At 44.2% G+C, this 20,503-nt stretch overlaps 1 protein-coding gene across 1 annotated transcript in view; it reads right to left on the bottom strand.

Moving 5' to 3' along the window:
- The window catches only part of CNN1 (calponin 1), a 51,010-nt gene extending 34,494 nt beyond the window's left edge, over nucleotides 1-16,516 (bottom strand). Inside the window, exon 1 of the mRNA XM_075272572.1 lies at nucleotides 16,412-16,516. Coding sequence (XP_075128673.1) covers nucleotides 16,412-16,471 — 60 coding nt within the window. The 5' untranslated portion in view covers nucleotides 16,472-16,516. The remainder of the gene's footprint in view (nucleotides 1-16,411) is intronic.
- Nucleotides 16,517-20,503: the final 3,987 nt, after the last annotated feature.

Raw genomic sequence — 20,503 nt, 5'->3', positions numbered from 1 at the left:
CTGTGGAGAGAGAAGTTCAGCAAAGAGGACTATGGGGTCCGCAGGTAATCGGTTTATAAATGGACAGGCTCTCTGTCCCCATGTGTACCTAAATAGCGGAGAGCCGAACGCTACTGTGAACATAGCAGCATTGCGAGAGGGCAGAACTGGAAAATGTCTGAAGCGCAAACCCAAGTGCACAACAGTCCTATAACATCACAAGTGCACAACAGTCCTATAACAACCCAAGTGCACAACAGTCCTATAACAACCCAAGTGCACAACAGTCCTATAACAACCCAAGTGCACAACAGTCCTATAACAACCCAAGTGCACAACAGTCCTATAACAACCCAAGTGCACAACAGTCCTATAACAACCCAAGTGCACAACAGTCCTATAACAACCCAAGTGCACAACAGTCCTATAACAACCCAAGTGCACAACAGTCCTATAACAACCCAAGTGCACAACAGTCCTATAACAACCCAAGTGCACAACAGTCCTATAACAACCCAAGTGCACAACAGTCCTATAACAACACAAGTGCACAACAGTCCTATAACAACCCAAGTGCACAACAGTCCTATAACAACCCAAGTGCACAACAGTCCTATAACAATATAAGCGCAAAACAGTCCTATAACAACCCAAGTGCACAACAGTCTTATAACAACACAAGTGCACAACAGTCCTATAACAATATAAGCGCAAAACAGTCCTATAACAACACAAGTGCACAACAGTCCTATAACAACCCAAGTGCACAACAGTCCTATAACAACCCAAGTGCACAACAGTCCTATAACAATATAAGCGCAAAACAGTCCTATAACAACCCAAGTGCACAACAGTCCTATAACAACCCAAGTGCACAACAGTCCTATAACAACCCAAGTGCACAACAGACCTATAACATCACAAGTGCACAACAGTCATATAACAACCCAAGTGCACAACAGACCTATAACAACCCAAGTGCACAACAGTCCTATAACAACCCAAGTGCACAACAGTCTTATAACAACACAAGTGCACAACAGTCCTATAACAACCCAAGTGCACAACAGTCCTATAACAACCCAAGTGCACAACAGTCTTATAACAACCCAAGTGCACAACAGACCTATAACAACCCAAGTGCACAACAGTCTTATAACAACACAAGTGCACAACAGTCCTATAACAACCCAAGTGCACAACAGTCTTATAACAACCCAAGTGCACAACAGTCTTATAACAACCCAAGTGCACAACAGACCTATAACAACCCAAGTGCACAACAGTCCTATAACAACCCAAGTGCACAACAGTCTTATAACAACACAAGTGCACAACAGTCCTATAACAACCCAAGTGCACAACAGACCTATAACATCACAAGTGCACAACAGTCATATAACAACCCAAGTGCACAACAGTCATATAACAACCCAAGTGCACAACAGTCCTATAACAATATAAGTGCACAACAGTCCTATAACAATATAAGCGCACAACAGTCATATAACAAAACAATTGCACAACAGTCCTATAACAATATAAGTGCACAACAGTCATATAACAACCCAACTGCACAACAGTCCTATAACAACACCACAATGTACAGAGCAGTCAGGCCATGTTCACCGGTGGAAAGAAAAGTTGGAATTTGAGGTGGACTGCCATGTACAGTGTGAGTCTCTAAAATCAGCATGTATGACACACGGATTGGTATCGTCATCTGTGATTTTCATTGACCTATGCACAGAAATGAATGGACATGGTCACACATACAGACAAGTACTGGGCAGGCTCCATATTTTGCAGCTCTTCACTAAGGCCTGGACACAACTTTAAAAACTTTGGCTGTGTGTATGGGCCCATAGAAATGAATGAGTTAGTTGTGTGAACGGAGCCTGACTGATATCAGTTTTCTGGTGTGAGTTACAGGAGATCTGTCAGTTCTCGGGGTCTCTGCCCTGGTTTGCTTTTCTCAAGAAAAGTGAGGAGGTCACAAAACGGACAAAGCACAAACACGTTTTTGGTGCAAAGCGCCAAAAACGTACCATTCTTGCAACAGAAAATTGGCGTGGTAACTTTAATCATTTCCCCCAGGGGGTATTCGACAGTTACATATTTTTCATTCTACAGTGATGATACGGGGTAGGAATTCTGTATCGTCTGAACATCTCCATATCACCGCCCTAAGCGGTAGAGACGTCCTGTGAGAACCCAGACATCCCAGAGTCGCCCTGTGCCAGAAGAGAGGCAGATTCCTAGGAATGGCTGCAGAGCGCAGGATGGCCGCGACTGCGGAACGTTTCTCATGCTGGAATGTTCCGCTCCAGGATTGTCATGTAATTGCCAGCTGCTAATTACCAGGCAGGGCAGACAGTATGAATGGGGGAAGTGAGAGGAAAGTGACAGGGAGGAGGGGGTCTATTCACACCTGGGTTATGGATTTCACCAATACCCTTATATAGTAGAGACGTTTCATGTGAGACGCGCTGGCCTTATATGGTCTGAGCTCTGTTCCAGGACAGATTCCCTGTGCTGTGTACAGCCCGGCCAGCAGATCCCTGCTGGAAGCCGCAGAGTTAAATTATCTGTCTGCACACTGCCGGCTTCCCGACTGCTAAATATGTCACTTATTACATACTAGCTGTGCCAGATCCCAAGTGTGTCTGCTCCCTACTGTGTCACCCTGAGGTGGGCAGGACGCAATCCATGTCACATAGATCTTAGCCCCTCTTTATATCACCCTTTGGTGGGAGGGCACATTTCGAGTCACAAACCTTCTCCCCTGGTTTGTGTTGCCCTGTGGTGGGAGGGGCAAAGTCCATGTCGCATATCTCCTTCCTTCTGTCTGGATCACCCCAAGGTGGGAGGGACAGAACACGTCATATAGTTCCTCCCTTTTTTATCACCCTGTGGTGAAAGGACACAACATTGAGGATCCACCAACTCTAGTTATTTGCATCTCAGCTGATTCTGGTGCAGTTGGATTTTTTTCTCTAGCACCCACCATCCCTGAGCAATTAGTGTACTTAGTTTTAGTGCCTAAAGTGCAAACTAGGCTCCCTATAGTCAAGTGGGTGGTCCTAGGGAGGGGCAGGAACGTGGTGTGATTCAGAATTCTCTGACTGGACCATGTCAGAAAGCTCTGGCTCATGCCCGCTTGCCTGCTTCTGCCTGATACCACCCTCTTGCCATTAGGGAGCCTAGTTATATTACCAGGCACCAAAATAATCTGTACTGCTTGTTCCCAAATGGTGGGGGCTATGAAAAAATTCCAACTGTACCAAACTCTGTGAAGTCATACCTATTGAAGTATGCAAATTACTGGAGTCTAGAGGTGGTCAAAAGTTCCAGGTTGACGGGGTTGTCCAATATTAAAAAAACATGACCACATTCTTCAAGAAACAGTGCCACAGCAGTCCACAGGTTGTGTCTGTTATTGCAGCTCAGCCCCACCAAAATTAAATTAAGCTAAAATACCACATATAACCCATGGACAGGTGTTGTGCTGTTTTTGGAAGAAAGCAGCCATGTTGCTGTATTCCTGGTCAACCCCTTCAAGTCACAAATCTCCTTCCCCTGTCTTTGTAGCCGTGTAGTGTTAGTTAGGGGCAGAATTCATGTTACATACAGTGTTGGCCAAAAGTATTGGCCCCCCTGCAGTTCTGTCAGATAATACTCGTTGTCTTCCAGACAATGATTACAAGCACAAACTCTTTGGTAATATCTTCATTTATTTTCTTGCAATGAAAAAACACAAAAGAGAATGAAAAAAAGTCAAATCATTGATCATTTTACAGAAAACTCCAAAAATGGGCCAGACAGAAGTATTGGCGCCCTCAGCCTAATACTTGGTAGCACAACCTTTAGAGACAATAACTGCGCACAACCGCTTCCGGTAACCAGCAATGAGTTTCTTACAAGGCTCTGCTGGAATCTTAGACCATTCTTCTTTGGCAAACTGCTCCAGGTCCCCCCTGAGATGTGAAGGGGGCCTTCTCCAAACTGCCACCAAGAGATCTCTCCCCCTCCCCCACAGGTGTTCTATGGGATTCAGGGCTGGACTCATTGCTGTCACTTTACAAGTCTCCAGGGCTTTCTCTCACCACCATTCTCTAGTGCTGACCTGAAGTGTGTTTTGGGTCCTTGTCCTGCTGGAAGACCCCTGACCTCTGAGGGAGACCCAGCTTTCTCACACCGGGCCCTACATTATGCTGCACAATGTGTTGGTCGTCTTCAGACTTCATAATGCCATGCACACGGTCAAGCAGTCCAGTGCCAGAGGCAGCAAAGCAACCCCAAAACATCAGGGAACCTCCGCCATGTCTGACTGTAGGGACCGTCTTCTTTTCTTTGAAGGCCTCTTTTTTTCCTGTAAACTCTATGTTGAGGCCTTTTCCTACTTTTGTCTCATCTGACCAGAGAACATTCTTGCAGAACGGTTTTGGCTTTCTCAGGTAAGTTTTGGCAAACTCCAGCCTGGCTTTTTTATGTCTCTGGGTAAGAAGTGGGGTCTTCCTGGGTCTCCTACCATACAGTCCCTTCTCATTCAGACGCTGACACTGGATAGTACGGGGTGACACTGTTGTACCCTCGGACTGCAGGGCAGCTTGGACTTGTTTGGATGTTAGTCGAGGTTCTTTATCCGCCATCCGCACAATCTTGCGTTGAAATCTCTCGTCAATTTTTCTTTTCCGTCCACATCTAGGGAGGTTAGCCACAGTGCCATGGGCTTTACACTTCTTGATGACACTGCGCACGGTAGACACAGGAACATTCAGGTCTTTGGAGATGGACTTGTAGCCTTGAGATTGCGGCCACAAAATTACGGGCGCAAAATGATGCGACGTATACACTCTTAACTCCCATTGATATCAATGGGATCTTTTTGAGAACTCAAACTCTGACATGCTGTATACGTGCCAGATCACGCTACACGTTACATCGTGTGAACGCACCCTCACAATTTTGCTTCTCAAGTCCTCAGACAGTTCTTTGGTCTTCTTTATTTTCTCTATGCTCAATGTGGTCACACAAGGACACAGGACAGAGGTGGAGTCAATTTTAATCCATTTCAACTGGCTGCAAGTGTGATTTAGTTATTGCCACCACCTGTTAGGTGCCTCAGGTAAGTAACAGGTGCTGTTAATTACCCAAATTAGAGAAGCATCACATGATTTTTCAAACAGTGCCAATACTTTGTCCACCCCCTTTTTTATGTTTGGTATGGAATTATTTCCAATTTGGCTTTTTGACAATTCTTTTTGTGGTTTTCCATTGAAGACAAATTAAATGAAGATAATACCAAAGAATTTATGATCGCAATCATTGTCTGGAAGAAACGGAGTATTATCTGACAGAATTGCAGGGGTGCCAATACTTTTGGCCAACACTGTATGTCTGACCACCAAGTTAGGAGGGACAAGACCCATGTCATAGAACTTCTCCCTTTATGTTGTCCTGGTGAGAGTGCAGACTTCAAGTTGTGAAAGTTATCCTCCTGGCATTGTCACTGAGGTGAAAGGGGCATAATCCATGTTACATACAGACATGTCTACAAGGCACTGCCTCCATTACTCCTTTACTTGAGCCGCTCCCTCCATTTCTCGCAATAGAAGGTTTTTCTCTTACCAAACTTCAATAGTAGGCATATAAAATTGAAGTTTGGTAAAAGAAAAACCTCCCAGTAATGCCAATGGCGGCAGTGGCTCAAAAGGGTTAGGGTAAGTTCACACAGGGTTTTTTGGTCAGGATTTTGAGGCCGTATCCGCCTCAAAATACTGACCAAAAAGACGGCTCTCATTGAAATCAATGGGAGCCAGTCAATTCTTTTTTTCCGGGAGCCGTTTGTTCCGGCTCCTGGAAAAAGAAGTGAGGTGCTCATTCTTCAGGCCGAGTCGCCTCGCAATATCCGCCTGAAGGCACTCCCTCCCTCCCTACTAGGCCCATTCATTTGGGCCTAATCCGGAGCGGAGTGTGCGACTGGATGCCGGTGCAGTGCAGCTACCTGTATTCTGGACTGGAACCTGAGGCGGCCTCTGCCTCAGGTTCCAGACCAAAAAACCCTGTGTGAACTTCCCTTCAGTGGCTGCATTACACACGTTGGCCTGGATTTGTCCTTTCCCCCTATGCACACCAGGTGCATATGACTAAATATGGCGTCCGCTATGAAGAAGAGCGGATACACTATCTGTTGGGTCTGTGCTGTTATCCACAGCAGGGGCTTTGGGAAATCACATGTAATCATGGTCAAATCACTCAGATGCCATGGTTCAATGCGAGTGATTACTTTGAGTAACGTGATGTCCCCCTGCATGGCATGATCATAGGGCCATGGAAGAGGTTAGGGCTTAAAAAATAAAATAAAATATAAAAAATTGTAAAAAACCTAAAAGTTTAAATCACCCCTTTCCCTAGATCACATATAAATAAGTAATAGTAAACAAAACAGTCCAAAGATAAACACATTTGTCCCATACAGTAAAAGGAAAAGGACCCGTCATAAAATACTATTTTTTTTTTATTTTATTTCAATTGTTTTCCCTTACTCCCCAGTACATTGTACAGAATAATAAATGGTACCATTATGAAGTACGGCTTGTCACACAAAAACAAAGCCCTCATATGTCTACAGAAATGCAAAAATTAGAAAGTTATGGCAAGGAGTAAAAAACGAAAAGACAAAAATGAAAAATGTCTGTGTCACGTCAGGGAAAAGAAAAAATACGTAGAAGAAAAATTGAAATAGATGGGGGCCCGCGGTAACTTTTGTTATATTTTAGCACTTTTTTGTAAAAAAAATAAGACCTATGTTTATGAATTATTATTATTTATATAACTTATATCATAGGAAGTAACCTAAACATATTTGGTATCGCCATAAGGGGATGTCCACAAGGAGGAAAAGGTTGCGAAACCTGTTCCCCCTTGTGAATATTCCAGGCGGCATACCGCTCCTGACTAGGCCCGAAGGAATGGGCCTAAACGGAAGCATGTCTCGAGCCGTGGACCCCGATAGGTCATGTCGCTTCCGATACTAGTCAATGGGAGCCATTTTTGCAGGCGGGTTTTGAGGCAGATTCTGCGTCAAAATCTGCCTGCAAAAAAAACTCTGCTTCCAAAAATTTTTAAAAATATTTAACGTGATCGCTATACGGCATGAATAAAGATATAAATATTTCTTATATTTAACCAGTAACAAGCTGGAATCCTATATGCAGGGCCGGCTCCAGGTTTTTATGGGCCCTTGGGCGACAGAGCCTCAGTGGGCCCCCTTGTAAAGGAGGTGGGGGAGTCGAGACACTGTGCGTTGCAGATGAAGCGAGTGACGTCATGCAGGAGTGTGGCGTCACCAACGCCATACCTCCCAATCTTTTAAAGAGAAGAAAGAGGAGCAAAATGTGCTCTGCGCGCCGCTGCAAATTTAGCTCCACCCACTTTTATGTTGATTCCACCCATTCTCATTCATCATGTGCTCCCACACAGTATAATCCTCCTACAGTCACCTGTAAATTATATGCCCCCCCTCCATCTCTCCCCCAGTTTCATATACACCCTTCCTCTGCCCCCAGTTTCATGTCCCCCCTCCATCTCTGTCCCCAGTTTCATCACGTTCTCCCCCTTCATCTGCCCACAGTTTCATGTCCCCCGTCTCTGCCCCAGTGTCATGCCGTTTCCCCCCTCCCCTTCATTTGCCCTTTCAGTTTCATTGGGCCCCCTCCATCTCTGTCCCCAGTTCCATGCCGTTCTCTCCCCACCCCCTCCATCTGCCCCAGTGTCATGCTGTTCTCCCCCCCCCCTCCATCTGCCCCAGTGTCATGCTGTTCCCCCCTCCCCTTCATTTGCCCCCCAGTTTCTTTGGGCCCCCTCCATCTCTGTCCCTAGTTTCATGCCGTTCTCTCCCCACCCCCTTCATGTTCTCCAGTGTCATGCCGTTCCCCCCCTCCCCTTCATTTGCCCCCCAGTTTCATGGGCCCCCTTCATTATGTTCCACATTTATATGTAATACAAAACAAACACTTACACTCACCTTCTATCACTCACCTTCCATCGATCCCCCGACGCTCCTCTCTCCAGTCACATACGCGATGCAGGAGCTGTGAGATCAGCTCCTGCTTAGCTGCGGCCCGGCTTGCGTGTGTAGGCGTGATGACGTCATCGCGCCTACACATGCAAGCCGGGCCGGAGCTTTAAAGCAGGAGCTGATCTCACAGCTCCTGCATCGCGTATGTATTCCAGCTCATCGGCGGACGGACGCCGATGAGCTGAAATTGTGACAGGCAAGTGTCGGGGGGCCCCCAGAGGCTCTGTGGGCCCCAGCACTTGCCCGACTGTGCCGTGCGCTGACGCCGGCCCTGCCTATATGATATAGGGTCTGAGTATATTTAGCCATGCCTTTATATACATAGGCCACACCCCTTGAAAATCACCCACTTTTTTTTTTCCCCCTTTGGTGAAATGACATTTGTGTATCACCCTTTGAAGGGCAATTCCAAATTGACATCTCTGCCCCTAGCCCCTACCTCCTATCTGTATAACCATAGTGGGAGGGGTATAATCCGTTTTATATAGCTCCGCCCTTCTTTTTGAATTGCCCAATGAAGGAGGGGACACTCAAGTATATGCAGCCCTGAGGTGGGAGGGGCAGAATCCTTATCACTAACTCTTCCATCCATTGGTGGGCGGGACATGCTGTTCTTGCTCCTCCCTATATTTTTTGTCCCCCTGTAGTGGGGTGGGGAGACTCCAAGGTTTTCCCTCCAGTGAATACTAATCTAGGAAGTATTTACTGACCCCCAGAGTATTGCACGCCATCACACACCACACAAAATCTGAGAACAAGAGTAAACTTCCCATGTGAAATATTTTTGGCACGTTATAAATAATTTCCTATAAAACATGACTTTTATTTGATGTAGTAGACGTTTCTGTAATGTTCTCCTGACGGTGCCCAGTCTGTGCGCTCAGTCATTCCAAACATGTATCTGCTGAACTTATATAAAATCCCACGTTTTACATGTTTTAAAGAAGACCTTTCCCCTCCTGGGGCACATGCGGTTTTATATACTGCTAGAAAGCCAACAGTGCGCTGAATTCATTGTACTGTCGGCTTTCCCGTTCTGTGACCCAGGTGAAGAGCTATCGATGCCGGTATCGTAGCTCCGTTAGAAGGGCGTTCCTGACAGTCAGTTAAGAATGTCCTCCCTCACAGCAGCGTCTATCGCGCTGTACTGTGAGAGCGGGGCGTTGCTTACCGCCCGCTGATGACGCTGAGCGGAGCGCTCACCACTCTCACAGTACAGCGCGATAGACGCTATGGTGAGGCAGGGCGTTCCTGACTGTCAGAAATGCCCTTCTGACAATGAGGAGCTACGGTACTGGCACCGATAGCGCTTTACCCGGGGCACAAATCGTGAAAGCCGATATTGCGCTGAATTCAGTGCACTGTCAGCATAAAACCGCATGTGCCCCAAGTGATTAAAGGTCCTCTTTAAGATATATAACACCATTTTTGTATGTACAATATTATAAACATGGCCTATATCACTGTATACAAGAAGATGTATGACCTATACCAGCTGTACATATATCATTATATACAGGAGATACCCAGGTTATACCAGCTGTACATATATATTATATACAGGAGATACCCAGGTTATACCAGCATGGCCCATATCACTATATGCAAGAAGATGTATACCTTATACCAGCTGTATATATATATATATATATATATACATACACAGGAGATACCCAGGTTATACCAGCTGTACATATATATTATATACAGGAGATACCCAGGTTATACCAGCATGGCCCATATCACTATATGCAAGAAGATGTATACCTTATACCAGCTGTATATATATATATATATATATATATATATATATATATACAGGAGATACCCAGGTTACACCAGCATGGTCTATATCACTGTATACAAGATGTATGCCTTATACCAGCTGTATATACGTAACTATATACAGGAGATAGCCAGGTTATACCAGCATGGTCCATATCACTATATACAAGATGTATAACTTAAACCAGCTGTACGTATATAATTATATACAGGAGATACCCAGGTTATACCAGCATGGCCCATATCACTATATACAAGGAGATATATAACTTATACCGGCTCTACATATATCATTATATACAGGAGATACCCAGGTTATACCAGCATGGTCCATATCACTATATCCCTTATACCGGCTGTACATATATATTATATACAGGAGATAGCCAGGTTATACCTGCATGCTCCATATCACTATATACAAGGAGATATATAACTTATACCAGCTGTACATATATATTATATACAGGACATACCCAGGTTATACCAGCATGGCCCATATCACTATATACAAGGAGATATATAACTTATACCGGCTCTACATATATATTATATACAGGAGATACGCAGGATATACCAGCACGGCCCAGGAAATCTCCAGAAACATTAGGAAGCATGTATGGCCACTTTCAGTCTATAAGACGAGCCATTTGGAGGGAGACTGGGGGATCTCCAATAGTTGGGCTTACAATCGTAGTATTATGATGAGGCAGCCGACAGCTATTCCTCTAGAACTCCCCATACACATGCATGGGCAGAGAGGAATAAACCGTAGCCAGACCCTTTGATGGTGGTTATCTGCCGTGAGGACAAACTATTGGGCATGCTGACATTCAACATGCCTCATTCTTGATTTCCCCAAAATATACCTAACAAATGTCCGCTGAGCATTCCTTACACATTGGTTGGATGGCCATGATGTTCTATTGACATAAGTCCAATGTGTACGGCCACCATAAGTCTCCTGTCCCATTATTTACACCACAAGGTTTTTCCTGTCTGAGCTTGTACTTTCATCGTCTTCACCATACAATACTATACTGTTACTATGTCATCAATGAAATCCTTTCAGTTGTGCCAGCAATCCATGATATATGTCATTCATAGCCAGTACTAAATCATGTCCACATGGTGCCAAACCACACATGCCCTTTACAAATGTTAGGCTAACGCCCACGCCACGTGGAAGCCGTCCACACCGTTGCCTAATGATTAGAGGGCATGTTGGTTGCATAAGAACAATACAAACTTGGAATGAAATTCAATCTGCTCAGTCATCCCATGAATTCGATGGGAGGTCTTCTCTTCACAAACCCTATTGAGATACCTTCTAAGGAAAATTTAGCTATTGGGAAGAAGATGGGAGGAATTCCTCCCCTCAGGCCCATCATCCACCATTACCCAGAATCTGGAGGACCCTTCATAGAATCCAAGACTATGAACAGAAGGGTTGTCCATGGGATCAGTCTCCTACAGTTTCCTCATGATCAGCAACTGATTTTGAAGGCTCATAAGGTGTCCTACACATTAGATGAATGTTGGCCAACCAAGTGACCTGTATGGAGGAAAAGTGTTATATGTGCTTGGCCATCCTTACCAATACATGATCAGCTTTTGGAAAAGCGGACATGTAGCGTGAAATTTGATTGTCCAATTGGACAACCAATTTGTTGACAACCCTTGTTGAAAACCTACTGTGCAGGCTTAATATAGGTATTCATCTGGGTGACATCAGTGTGACTGGTTCTCTACAGGTGACCCTACACTTTTTGATGAATGTTTGATGAACCGGCCATTTTTGGTGGAACCAGATTATCTAAGACGTTATGTGGTCACCTAGAGTTGAATCTCCACACACCTGAGCAGTGTTATGGAAGATAAACCTCCACTAGAATTTTATTGCAATGATCTATCTCTCCAAATGTAGAATACATGCATGCTTAACCAAGCTTCAATGTGCATCGATGGAGTCCTGCATTGTAGATGTGACCACTTACTGTGCTCCTGCCTACTTCATCCTCTCCTGCCTTGGTCCAGGAAATAGACAAATTACAGCCACCATTTTCGGCAGCCATAGAGTTAGTATTTAGTCACTAAGTCGCCCACTTTCCTAAAGATACATAGCCCCTTCTTTAAAGATTCCGGAAAAGAAATGTGGAACCTAGGATTGAAAGACATCTAGTCATCGTAAGGCCTCGTTCACATCTGCGTTGGTATTCCGTCCGGGTGAAACTGCATTAGAACCAGCTCGAATGGAATACCGAACGCAACTGCAAGCGGGTGCCAGTGAAAGCACATGGACCCTATAGACTATAATGTGGTCCATGTGCTTGCCGCCAGATCTCCACAGGGATCATGCGGACAAGAAAGTAGTTTACCATCTACTTTCCTGCCCTTGTGATTCGTGCGCGCTGCAAGCACACGGACCTCATTATAGTCTATGGGGTCCATGTGCTTTCACTGCACACCGCTTGCAGTTGCGCTTGGTATTCCGTTCTGGGGAGGGGGGTCCTAATGCAGACTCCCCCGGATGGATGAAGGGCAAGAGCTGGATCTGAGCCGTCCATCAGTAGCTTCATAGGACTGCGCAGAGTAATGGTCAGTTTTTTCACGTCTGTTTTGACCAGGTTTCATGAATCCCTCCTAGTCTATTGAGGGACCCATGGAAATGGACAATTTTTATTTCTTAGAACGGACCGTCAAAAAACAAATCTGTGAATAGTCACATTGAAATTAATGTGCTCTAAAAACATCCAAAAACACTTGTCACACGGCCGTTTTTGACCTTCATATGAATATGGCCGGGGGTGGGGTGGGTTAGGGGAGTGATGGGTCTTTGCTTGGCTATGCCGATCACTCAGAAGGACCTGCTTATCCCACCTAATCCCGCTTTGTCACTGACCACATCCAGCCTAGATTATAGGCTTAATCCCCGCATCTGCTGCTGGCTGTAAACCTCTAAACTGACAGAATTATCAAGGCTAAGATTAGCTCTGACAACCATGGCCGCCTTCAAGTGCGGAAAATTCTTAACATTTCAATAGTTTAATGTGTTTCCTAAATTTTTGGCTTGTCTGGCGATATTGAAGTTTTTGCATTTTAAAAATCAGCACTTTGGACACATTGATTCAAACTAAAGGGGGTGCTGGGGCCACATGGTGACTCAGTGGTTAGCACTGCAGCCTTGCAGCGCTGAAGTGTTTGGTTCAAATCCCGCCAAGGGCAAAAAAACGCCTGCAAGGAGTATGTACAGTATGTTCTCCCTGTGTTAGCGTGGATTTCCATCCTGTACTCCAAAGACATACTGATAGGGAAAAATGTACATTGTGAGCTCTATGTGGGGCTCACCATCTACATTAATTTAAAAAAAACTAAAGGGGGCGCTGTTGTAATCTATGGGAAAGAGCTGACAGTGGTGAATAGTGCTACTGAAAAATTATTTGTCACTGAATTTTTTTTTTATGGGCTGTCAAAAAATAAGACGTGTCCCACATTCATGGCTGTTTTGCACACGGACCCCAATATAGTCTATGGGGTCCGTGTGGTTTCTTTGCTAACCATTTTTTAACGTGTACGGTATTCCGTTTGGGGGTCCCCAAGCGGACTTCACGAACAGAATAACAAAAGCAAATGTGAACTGGGTCTGACAATGAGAGCCTTAGGTGAAAGGGATTTTCTCAGGACTATAACCATATTAAAATTCTTAGAAAGTTAATAGTTAAACATTTTGCAAATATAAATTAAAAACTTTGCAAAGTTTTGAAGATTTTCTCTGCAAATTGTTAAACTTTTTATATTAGCAAAAATGTTTCATTTTAGTTTGCAATATATATAGTAGAAATATTTTTTTATTTATAGGAAGTTCTCTTTACACTGAGGCCCCACGTTGCGGAAACGCTGTTTTTTTGTTGCAGATTTTTGAGTCAAAACCAGTGGATTGAGCAGAAGGGAGACGTATAAGAACTTCTTAGATATTTCCCATTCTTCTTTAGCCATTCTGGGCTTTGGCTGTAAAAACTGCAGCAAAATCTGCAACAACAAAAAAATGCGATTCCGCAACGTTGGCCGTTACCTTGGAGGTTCTCCATATACTGTATGATCCAAGGCTCCATATGGAATTCAGCCCTAGCTTTAGTAAGTCTTCTCCTAATGAACCCAAGACCACCACTAGAGGTTGGAATGGACTCCAAGAAAGTTGGTGGTCCATCCATTGGAGATAAGGTTGGAGGAAAAAGAGTTGGTCATTGAGGACATGAATGAGCCTTGGTATAAGTGCAGACAGGACATGAGCGCCTGCTCTGGAGGTGAAGCAGACCTCAGTAGCATCAGCCGCGCTTTCAAATAGAGTCAACAATCTATCAACAAACAAGCGTATTCCAGTGTTGTGAAACCTCTTCTTCATGTCCCAAGAATCCAGCTCATGTGCCAGATTATTACACAGAAGACAGAAATATAACAAAGAGTGTGAGCTATATATGTCAGACAAAGGCTTACTCATCTGTATCTCTAGGGGAGCCTGACAACCAGGACAGCGACACACTGACAACTAGGGTACAAGAGAATAACACACTGACAACTGGGGTGCAGGAGAATGACCGGCTGACACTTGGGGTACAGGAGAATGACAGGCTGACACTTGGGGTACAGGAGAATGACCGGCTGACACTTGGGGTACAGGAGAATGACCGGCTGACACTTGGGGTACAGGAGAATGACAGGCTGATACTTGGGGTACAAGACAATGACAGGCTGACACTTGGGGTACAGGAGAATGACCGGCTGACACTTGGGGTACAGGAGAATGACAGGCTGATACTTGGGGTACAGGAGACTGACAGTCTGACACTTGGGGTACAAGACAATGACAGGCTGATACTTGGGGTACAGGAGAATGACCGGCTGACACTTGGGGTACAGGAGAATGACCGGCTGACACTTGGGGTACAGGATAATGACAGGATGACACTTGGGGTACAAGACAATGACAGGCTGATACTTGGGGTACAGGAGACTGACAGTCTGACACTTGGGGTACAACAGAATGACAGTCTGACACTTGGGGTACAACAGAATGACAGTCTGACACTTGGGGTACAAAAAAATGATAGTCTGACACTTGGGGTACAGGACAATGACAGACTGACAATTGGGGTACAGGATAATGACCGGCTGACACTTGGGGTACAAGAGAATGACAGGCTGATACTTGGGGTACAATAGAATGACAGGCTCACACTTGGGGTACAAGAGAATGACAGGCTCACACTTGGGGTACAATAGAATGACAGTCTGACACTTGGGGTACAAAAGAATGATAGTCTGACACTTGAGGTACAGGACAATGACAGACTGACAATTGGGGTACAGGATAATGACCGGCTGACACTTGGGGTACAAGAGAATGACAGGCTGATACTTGGGGTACAGGAGAATGACTGTCTGACACTTGGGGTACAGGACAATGACAGACTGACAATTGGGGTACAGGAAAATGACCGGCTGACACTTGGGGTACAAGAGAATGACAGGCTGATACTTGGGGTACAATAGAATGACAGGCTCACACTTGGGGTACAAGAGAATGACAGGCTCACACTTGGGGTACAATAGAATGATAGTCTGACACTTGGGGTACAGGACAATGACAGACTGACAATTGGGGTACAGGATAATGACCGGCTGACACTTGGGGTACAAGAGAATGACAGGCTGATACTTGGGGTACAGGAGAATGACTGTCTGACACTTGGGGTACAGGACAATGACAGACTGACACTTGGAGTAAAGAACAATGACATACTGACACTTGGGGTACAGGAGAATGACACACTGACAATTGGGGTACAGGAGATGGACACGCTCACACTTGGGGTACAGGAGACTGACATGTCAGGCTGATACTTGGGGGTACATGAGAATGACAGCCTGACAACTGGGGAACAGGACAATGACAATCTGACACTTGGGGTACAGAATATTAACACACTGACACTTGGGGTAAAGGATAATGCCATGTCGGTACAGGATAATGACAGTCTGACAATTGGGGTAAATGATAATTTACATGCTGACAATTGGGGTACAAGACAATGACACACTGATACTTGGGGTACAGGAAAAGGAGACACTGGTACTTGGGGTACAAAACAATGATACGCTGACACTTGGGGTACAGTATAATGATACACTATCACTTGGGGTACAGTATAATGATACATTATCACTTGGGGTACAGTATAATGATACACTATCACTTGGGGTACAGTATAATGATACACTATCACTTGGGGTACAGGATACATAGTACATTAGTAATCAGACTGTTAGCTCTTCTGGTCACATGTGTCTTCTCACTCATAAGATAAAATTCAGGTAAACATCCCAAATCTACAATATTGCCGATTATTACTATTGCTACTATATATAATAGCTGCAGTCACCGGTCAGGTCAGTCATATGATATAGAAACATTAGTACATTGATAGTCAGCTCTTGTGGTTAGGGCTCCACTTACGCTCCACATGTTACCCTTTGGATTGCATGCTCTTGGGTCGAGCTCCTCACCTTGTTCTTAACCTCCGCACTGAGTCCATAGGCTGGGCCCCTGTTAAAGTGGGTAGACATGTTGCTGTGTCCTGTAGCCTCGCTCCTTCAGAAGATGCTTTCAAAATCTTTCCTTCAACTTTTTAAATGTCTCATTATCCGGGAGATGTGTGTCTGCCGAGGGGCTGAGGGATTGGTTCAGTGTGTGGCCAATTGTCGAGCCGTATTCCCTGTGATGTCAACACGTTGGTATTAAAAAAAAAAATAATGAAATATATATATATTTATATAGTGAGATATATCAGGACTGTGTCAGATTTTCCAACTTTGGAATTTTTTTGGACTGATGATGGCAGAGAAAGAGAAGGAGGGGGAGGAGGGAGGAAGCCAGACAGAGGATTGAGAAACAAAGATAGGGAATGAGGGGGGAACGCAAAGAGAACGGGATAGGATCAGGGGACTAAGGGGTTAAAATAATGCCAGGAGGGAAAGACGGAGTGAGATTGTATAAATGGGAAAAGTGATGGAGCTAAATAATAGCTGATGAGATGAAACAATGTAACGGATGCAAACTATAATCCACTGCCAATATAGAGAATAACCGACTAGAGTGTCAGCTCTGCAGTACCAGTCACTCCCCCAACCCCCTCCACATACAGCGACAGATCCAAGAGATCCATTATCACGTCTCATCCAGACTTCAAATACACATCTATTTGTATATAGAGGCCTGGACTTATAAGGAGAGTATATGTCTGGAATTCAATGTCCAAGCGTAATGTATACATCTCTATTTATTTTACTTCACTGAGGGGAATAGATCTATGAACGAATCTCATGTCTTATATTCTGTGTTATAATAGTAACTTCTTACCTCCCCTGTACTTAAAGTAACCCAGTCCCTAATCCTCTAAATACCCTGTTACATCTTATTACAGTAACCCGGCTGCTGATCCTCTTATTACCCTGTAACATCTTATTACAGTAACCCGGCTCCTGATCCTCTTATTCCCCTGTAACATCTTATTACAGTAACCCGGCTCCTGATCCTCTTATTACCCTGTAACATCTTATTACAGTAACCCGACTCCTGATCCTCTTATTACCCCCTGTAACATCTTATTACAGTAACCCGGCTCCTGATCCTCTTATTACCCTGTAACATCTTATTACAGTAACCCGGCTCCTGATCCTCTTATTACCCTGTAACATCTTATTACAGTAACCCGGCTCCCGATCCACTTATTACCCTGTAACATCTTATTACAGTAACCCGGCTCCTGATCCTCTTATTACCCCTGTAACATCTTATTACAGTAACCCAGCTCCCGATCCTCTTATTACCCTGTAACATCTTATTACAGTAACCCGACTCCTGATCCTCTTATTACCTTGTAACATCTTATTACAGTAACCCGGCTCCTGATCCTCTTATTACCCCTGTAACATCTTATTACAGTAACCCGGCTCCTGATCCTCTACCCTGTAACATCTTATTACAGTAACCCGACTCCTGATCCTCTTATTACCCTGTAACATCTTACTACAGTAACCCGGCTCCTGATCCTCTTATTACCCTGTAACATCTTATTACAGTAACCCAGCTCCTGATACTCTTATTACTCTGTAAAATCTTATTACAGTAATCCGGCTCCTGATCCTCTTATTACCCTGTAATATCTTATTACAGTAACCTGGCTCCTGATCCTGTTGTTACCCCTGTAACATCTTATTACAGTAACCCAACTCCTGATCCTCTTATTACCCTGTAACATCTTATTATATTAACCCAGCTCCTGATCCTCTTATTACCCTGTAACATCTTATTACAGTAACCCGGCTCCTGATCCTGTTATTACCCCTGTAACATCTTATTACAGTAACCCGACTCCTAATCCTCTTATTACCCTGTAACATCTTATTATATTAACCCAGCTCCTGATCCTCTTATTACCCTGTAAGATCTTATTACAGTAACCCGGCTTCTGATCCTCTTATTACTCTGTAAGATCTTATTACAGTAACCCGGCTCCCGATCCTCTTATTACCCTGTAACATCTTATTACAGTAACCCGACTCCTGATCCTCTTATTACCTTGTAACATCTTATTACAGTAACCCAGCTCCTGATCCTCTTATTTCCCTGTAACATCTTATAACAGTAACCCGACTCCTGATCCTCTTATTACCCTGTAAGATCTTATTACAGTAACCCGGCTTCTGATCCTCTTATTACTCTGTAAGATCTTATTACAGTAACCCGGCTCCTGATCCTCTTATTACCCCATAACATCTTATTACAGTAACCGGCTCCTGATCCTCTTATTACCCTGTAACATCTTATCACAGTAACCCGGCTCCTGATCCTCTTATTACCCTGTAACATCTTATTACAGTAACCTGGCTCCTGATCCTCTTATTACCCTGTAACATCTTATTACAGTAACCCGGCTCCTGATCCTCTTATTACCTTGTAAAATCTTATTACAGTAACCCAGCTCCTGATCCTCTTATTACCCTGTAAAATCTTATTACAGTAACCCGGCTCCTGATTCTCTTATTACCTTGTAACATCTTATTACAGTAACCCGGCTCCTGATCCTCTTATTACCCCTGTAACATCTTATTACAGTAACCCGGCTCCTGATCCTCTTATTACCCTGTAACATCTTATTACAGTAACCGGCTCCTGATCCTCTTATTACCCTGTAACATCATATTACAGTAACCCGGCTCCTGATCCTCTTATTACCCCATAACATCTTATTACAGTAACCCGGGTCCTGATCCTCTTATTACCCTGTAACATCTTATTACAGTAACCCGGCTCCTGATCCTCTTATTACCCCTGTAACCTCTTATTACAGTAACCCGGCTCCTGATGCTCTTATTACCCCTGTAACATCCTATTACAGTAACCCCATAACATCTTATTACAGTAACCCGGGTCCTGATCCTCTTATTACCCTGTAACATCATATTACAGTAACCCGGCTCCTGATCCTCTTATTACCCCTGTAACATCTTATTACAGTAACCCGGCTCCTGATCCTCTTATTACTCCTGTAACATCTTATTACAGTAACCTGGCTCCTGATCCTCTTATTACCCTGTAACATCTTATTACAGTAACCCGGCTCCTGATCCTCTTATTACCCCATAACATCTTATTACAGTAACCCGGGTCCTGATCCTCTTATTACCCTGTAACATCTTATTACAGTAACCCGGGTCCTGATCCTCTTATTACCCCTGTAACCTCTTATTACAGTAACCCGGCTCCTGATGCTCTTATTACAGTAACCCGGCTCCTGATCTTCTTATTACCCTGTAACATCTTATTACAGTAACCCGACTCCTGTTCCTCTTATTACCCTGTAACATCTTATTACAGTAACCTGGCTCCTGATCCTCTTATTACCCTGTAACATCTTATTACAGTAACCCAGCTCCTGATACTCTTATTACTCTGTAAGATCTTATTACAGTAACCTGGCTCCTGATCCTCTTATTACCCTGTAACATCTTATTACAGTAACCCGGCTCCTGATCCTCTTATTACCCCATAACATCTAATTACAGTAACCCGGGTCCTGATCCTCTTATTACCCTGTAACATCTTATTACAGTAACCCGGCTCCTGATCCTCTTATTACCCTGTAACATCTTATTACAGTAACCCAGCTCCTGATCCTCTTATTACCCCTGTAACCTCTTATTACAGTAACCCGGCTCCTGATGCTCTTTTTACAGTAACCCGGCTCCTGATCCTCTTATTACCCTGTAACATCTTATTACAGTAACCCGACTCCTGTTCCTCTTATTACCCTGTAACATCTTATTACAGTAACCCGGCTCCTGATCCTCTTATTACCCCTGTAACCTCTTATTACAGTAACCCGGCTCCTGATGCTCTTTTTACAGTAACCCGGCTCCTGATCCTCTTATTACCCTGTAACATCTTATTACAGTAACCCGGGTCCTGATCCTCTTATTACCCCTGTAACATCTTATTACAGTAACCCGGCTCCTGATCCTCTTATTACTCCTGTAACATCTTATTACAGTAACCTGGCTCCTGATCCTCTTATTACCCTGTAACATCTTATTACA

Source organism: Leptodactylus fuscus, chromosome 5 (assembly GCF_031893055.1).
Source record: "Leptodactylus fuscus isolate aLepFus1 chromosome 5, aLepFus1.hap2, whole genome shotgun sequence".
Lineage (NCBI taxonomy): Eukaryota > Metazoa > Chordata > Amphibia > Anura > Leptodactylidae > Leptodactylus > Leptodactylus fuscus.
Note: the sequence above shows the minus strand (reverse complement) of the source record. Positions and strands in the feature narration are given on the sequence as shown.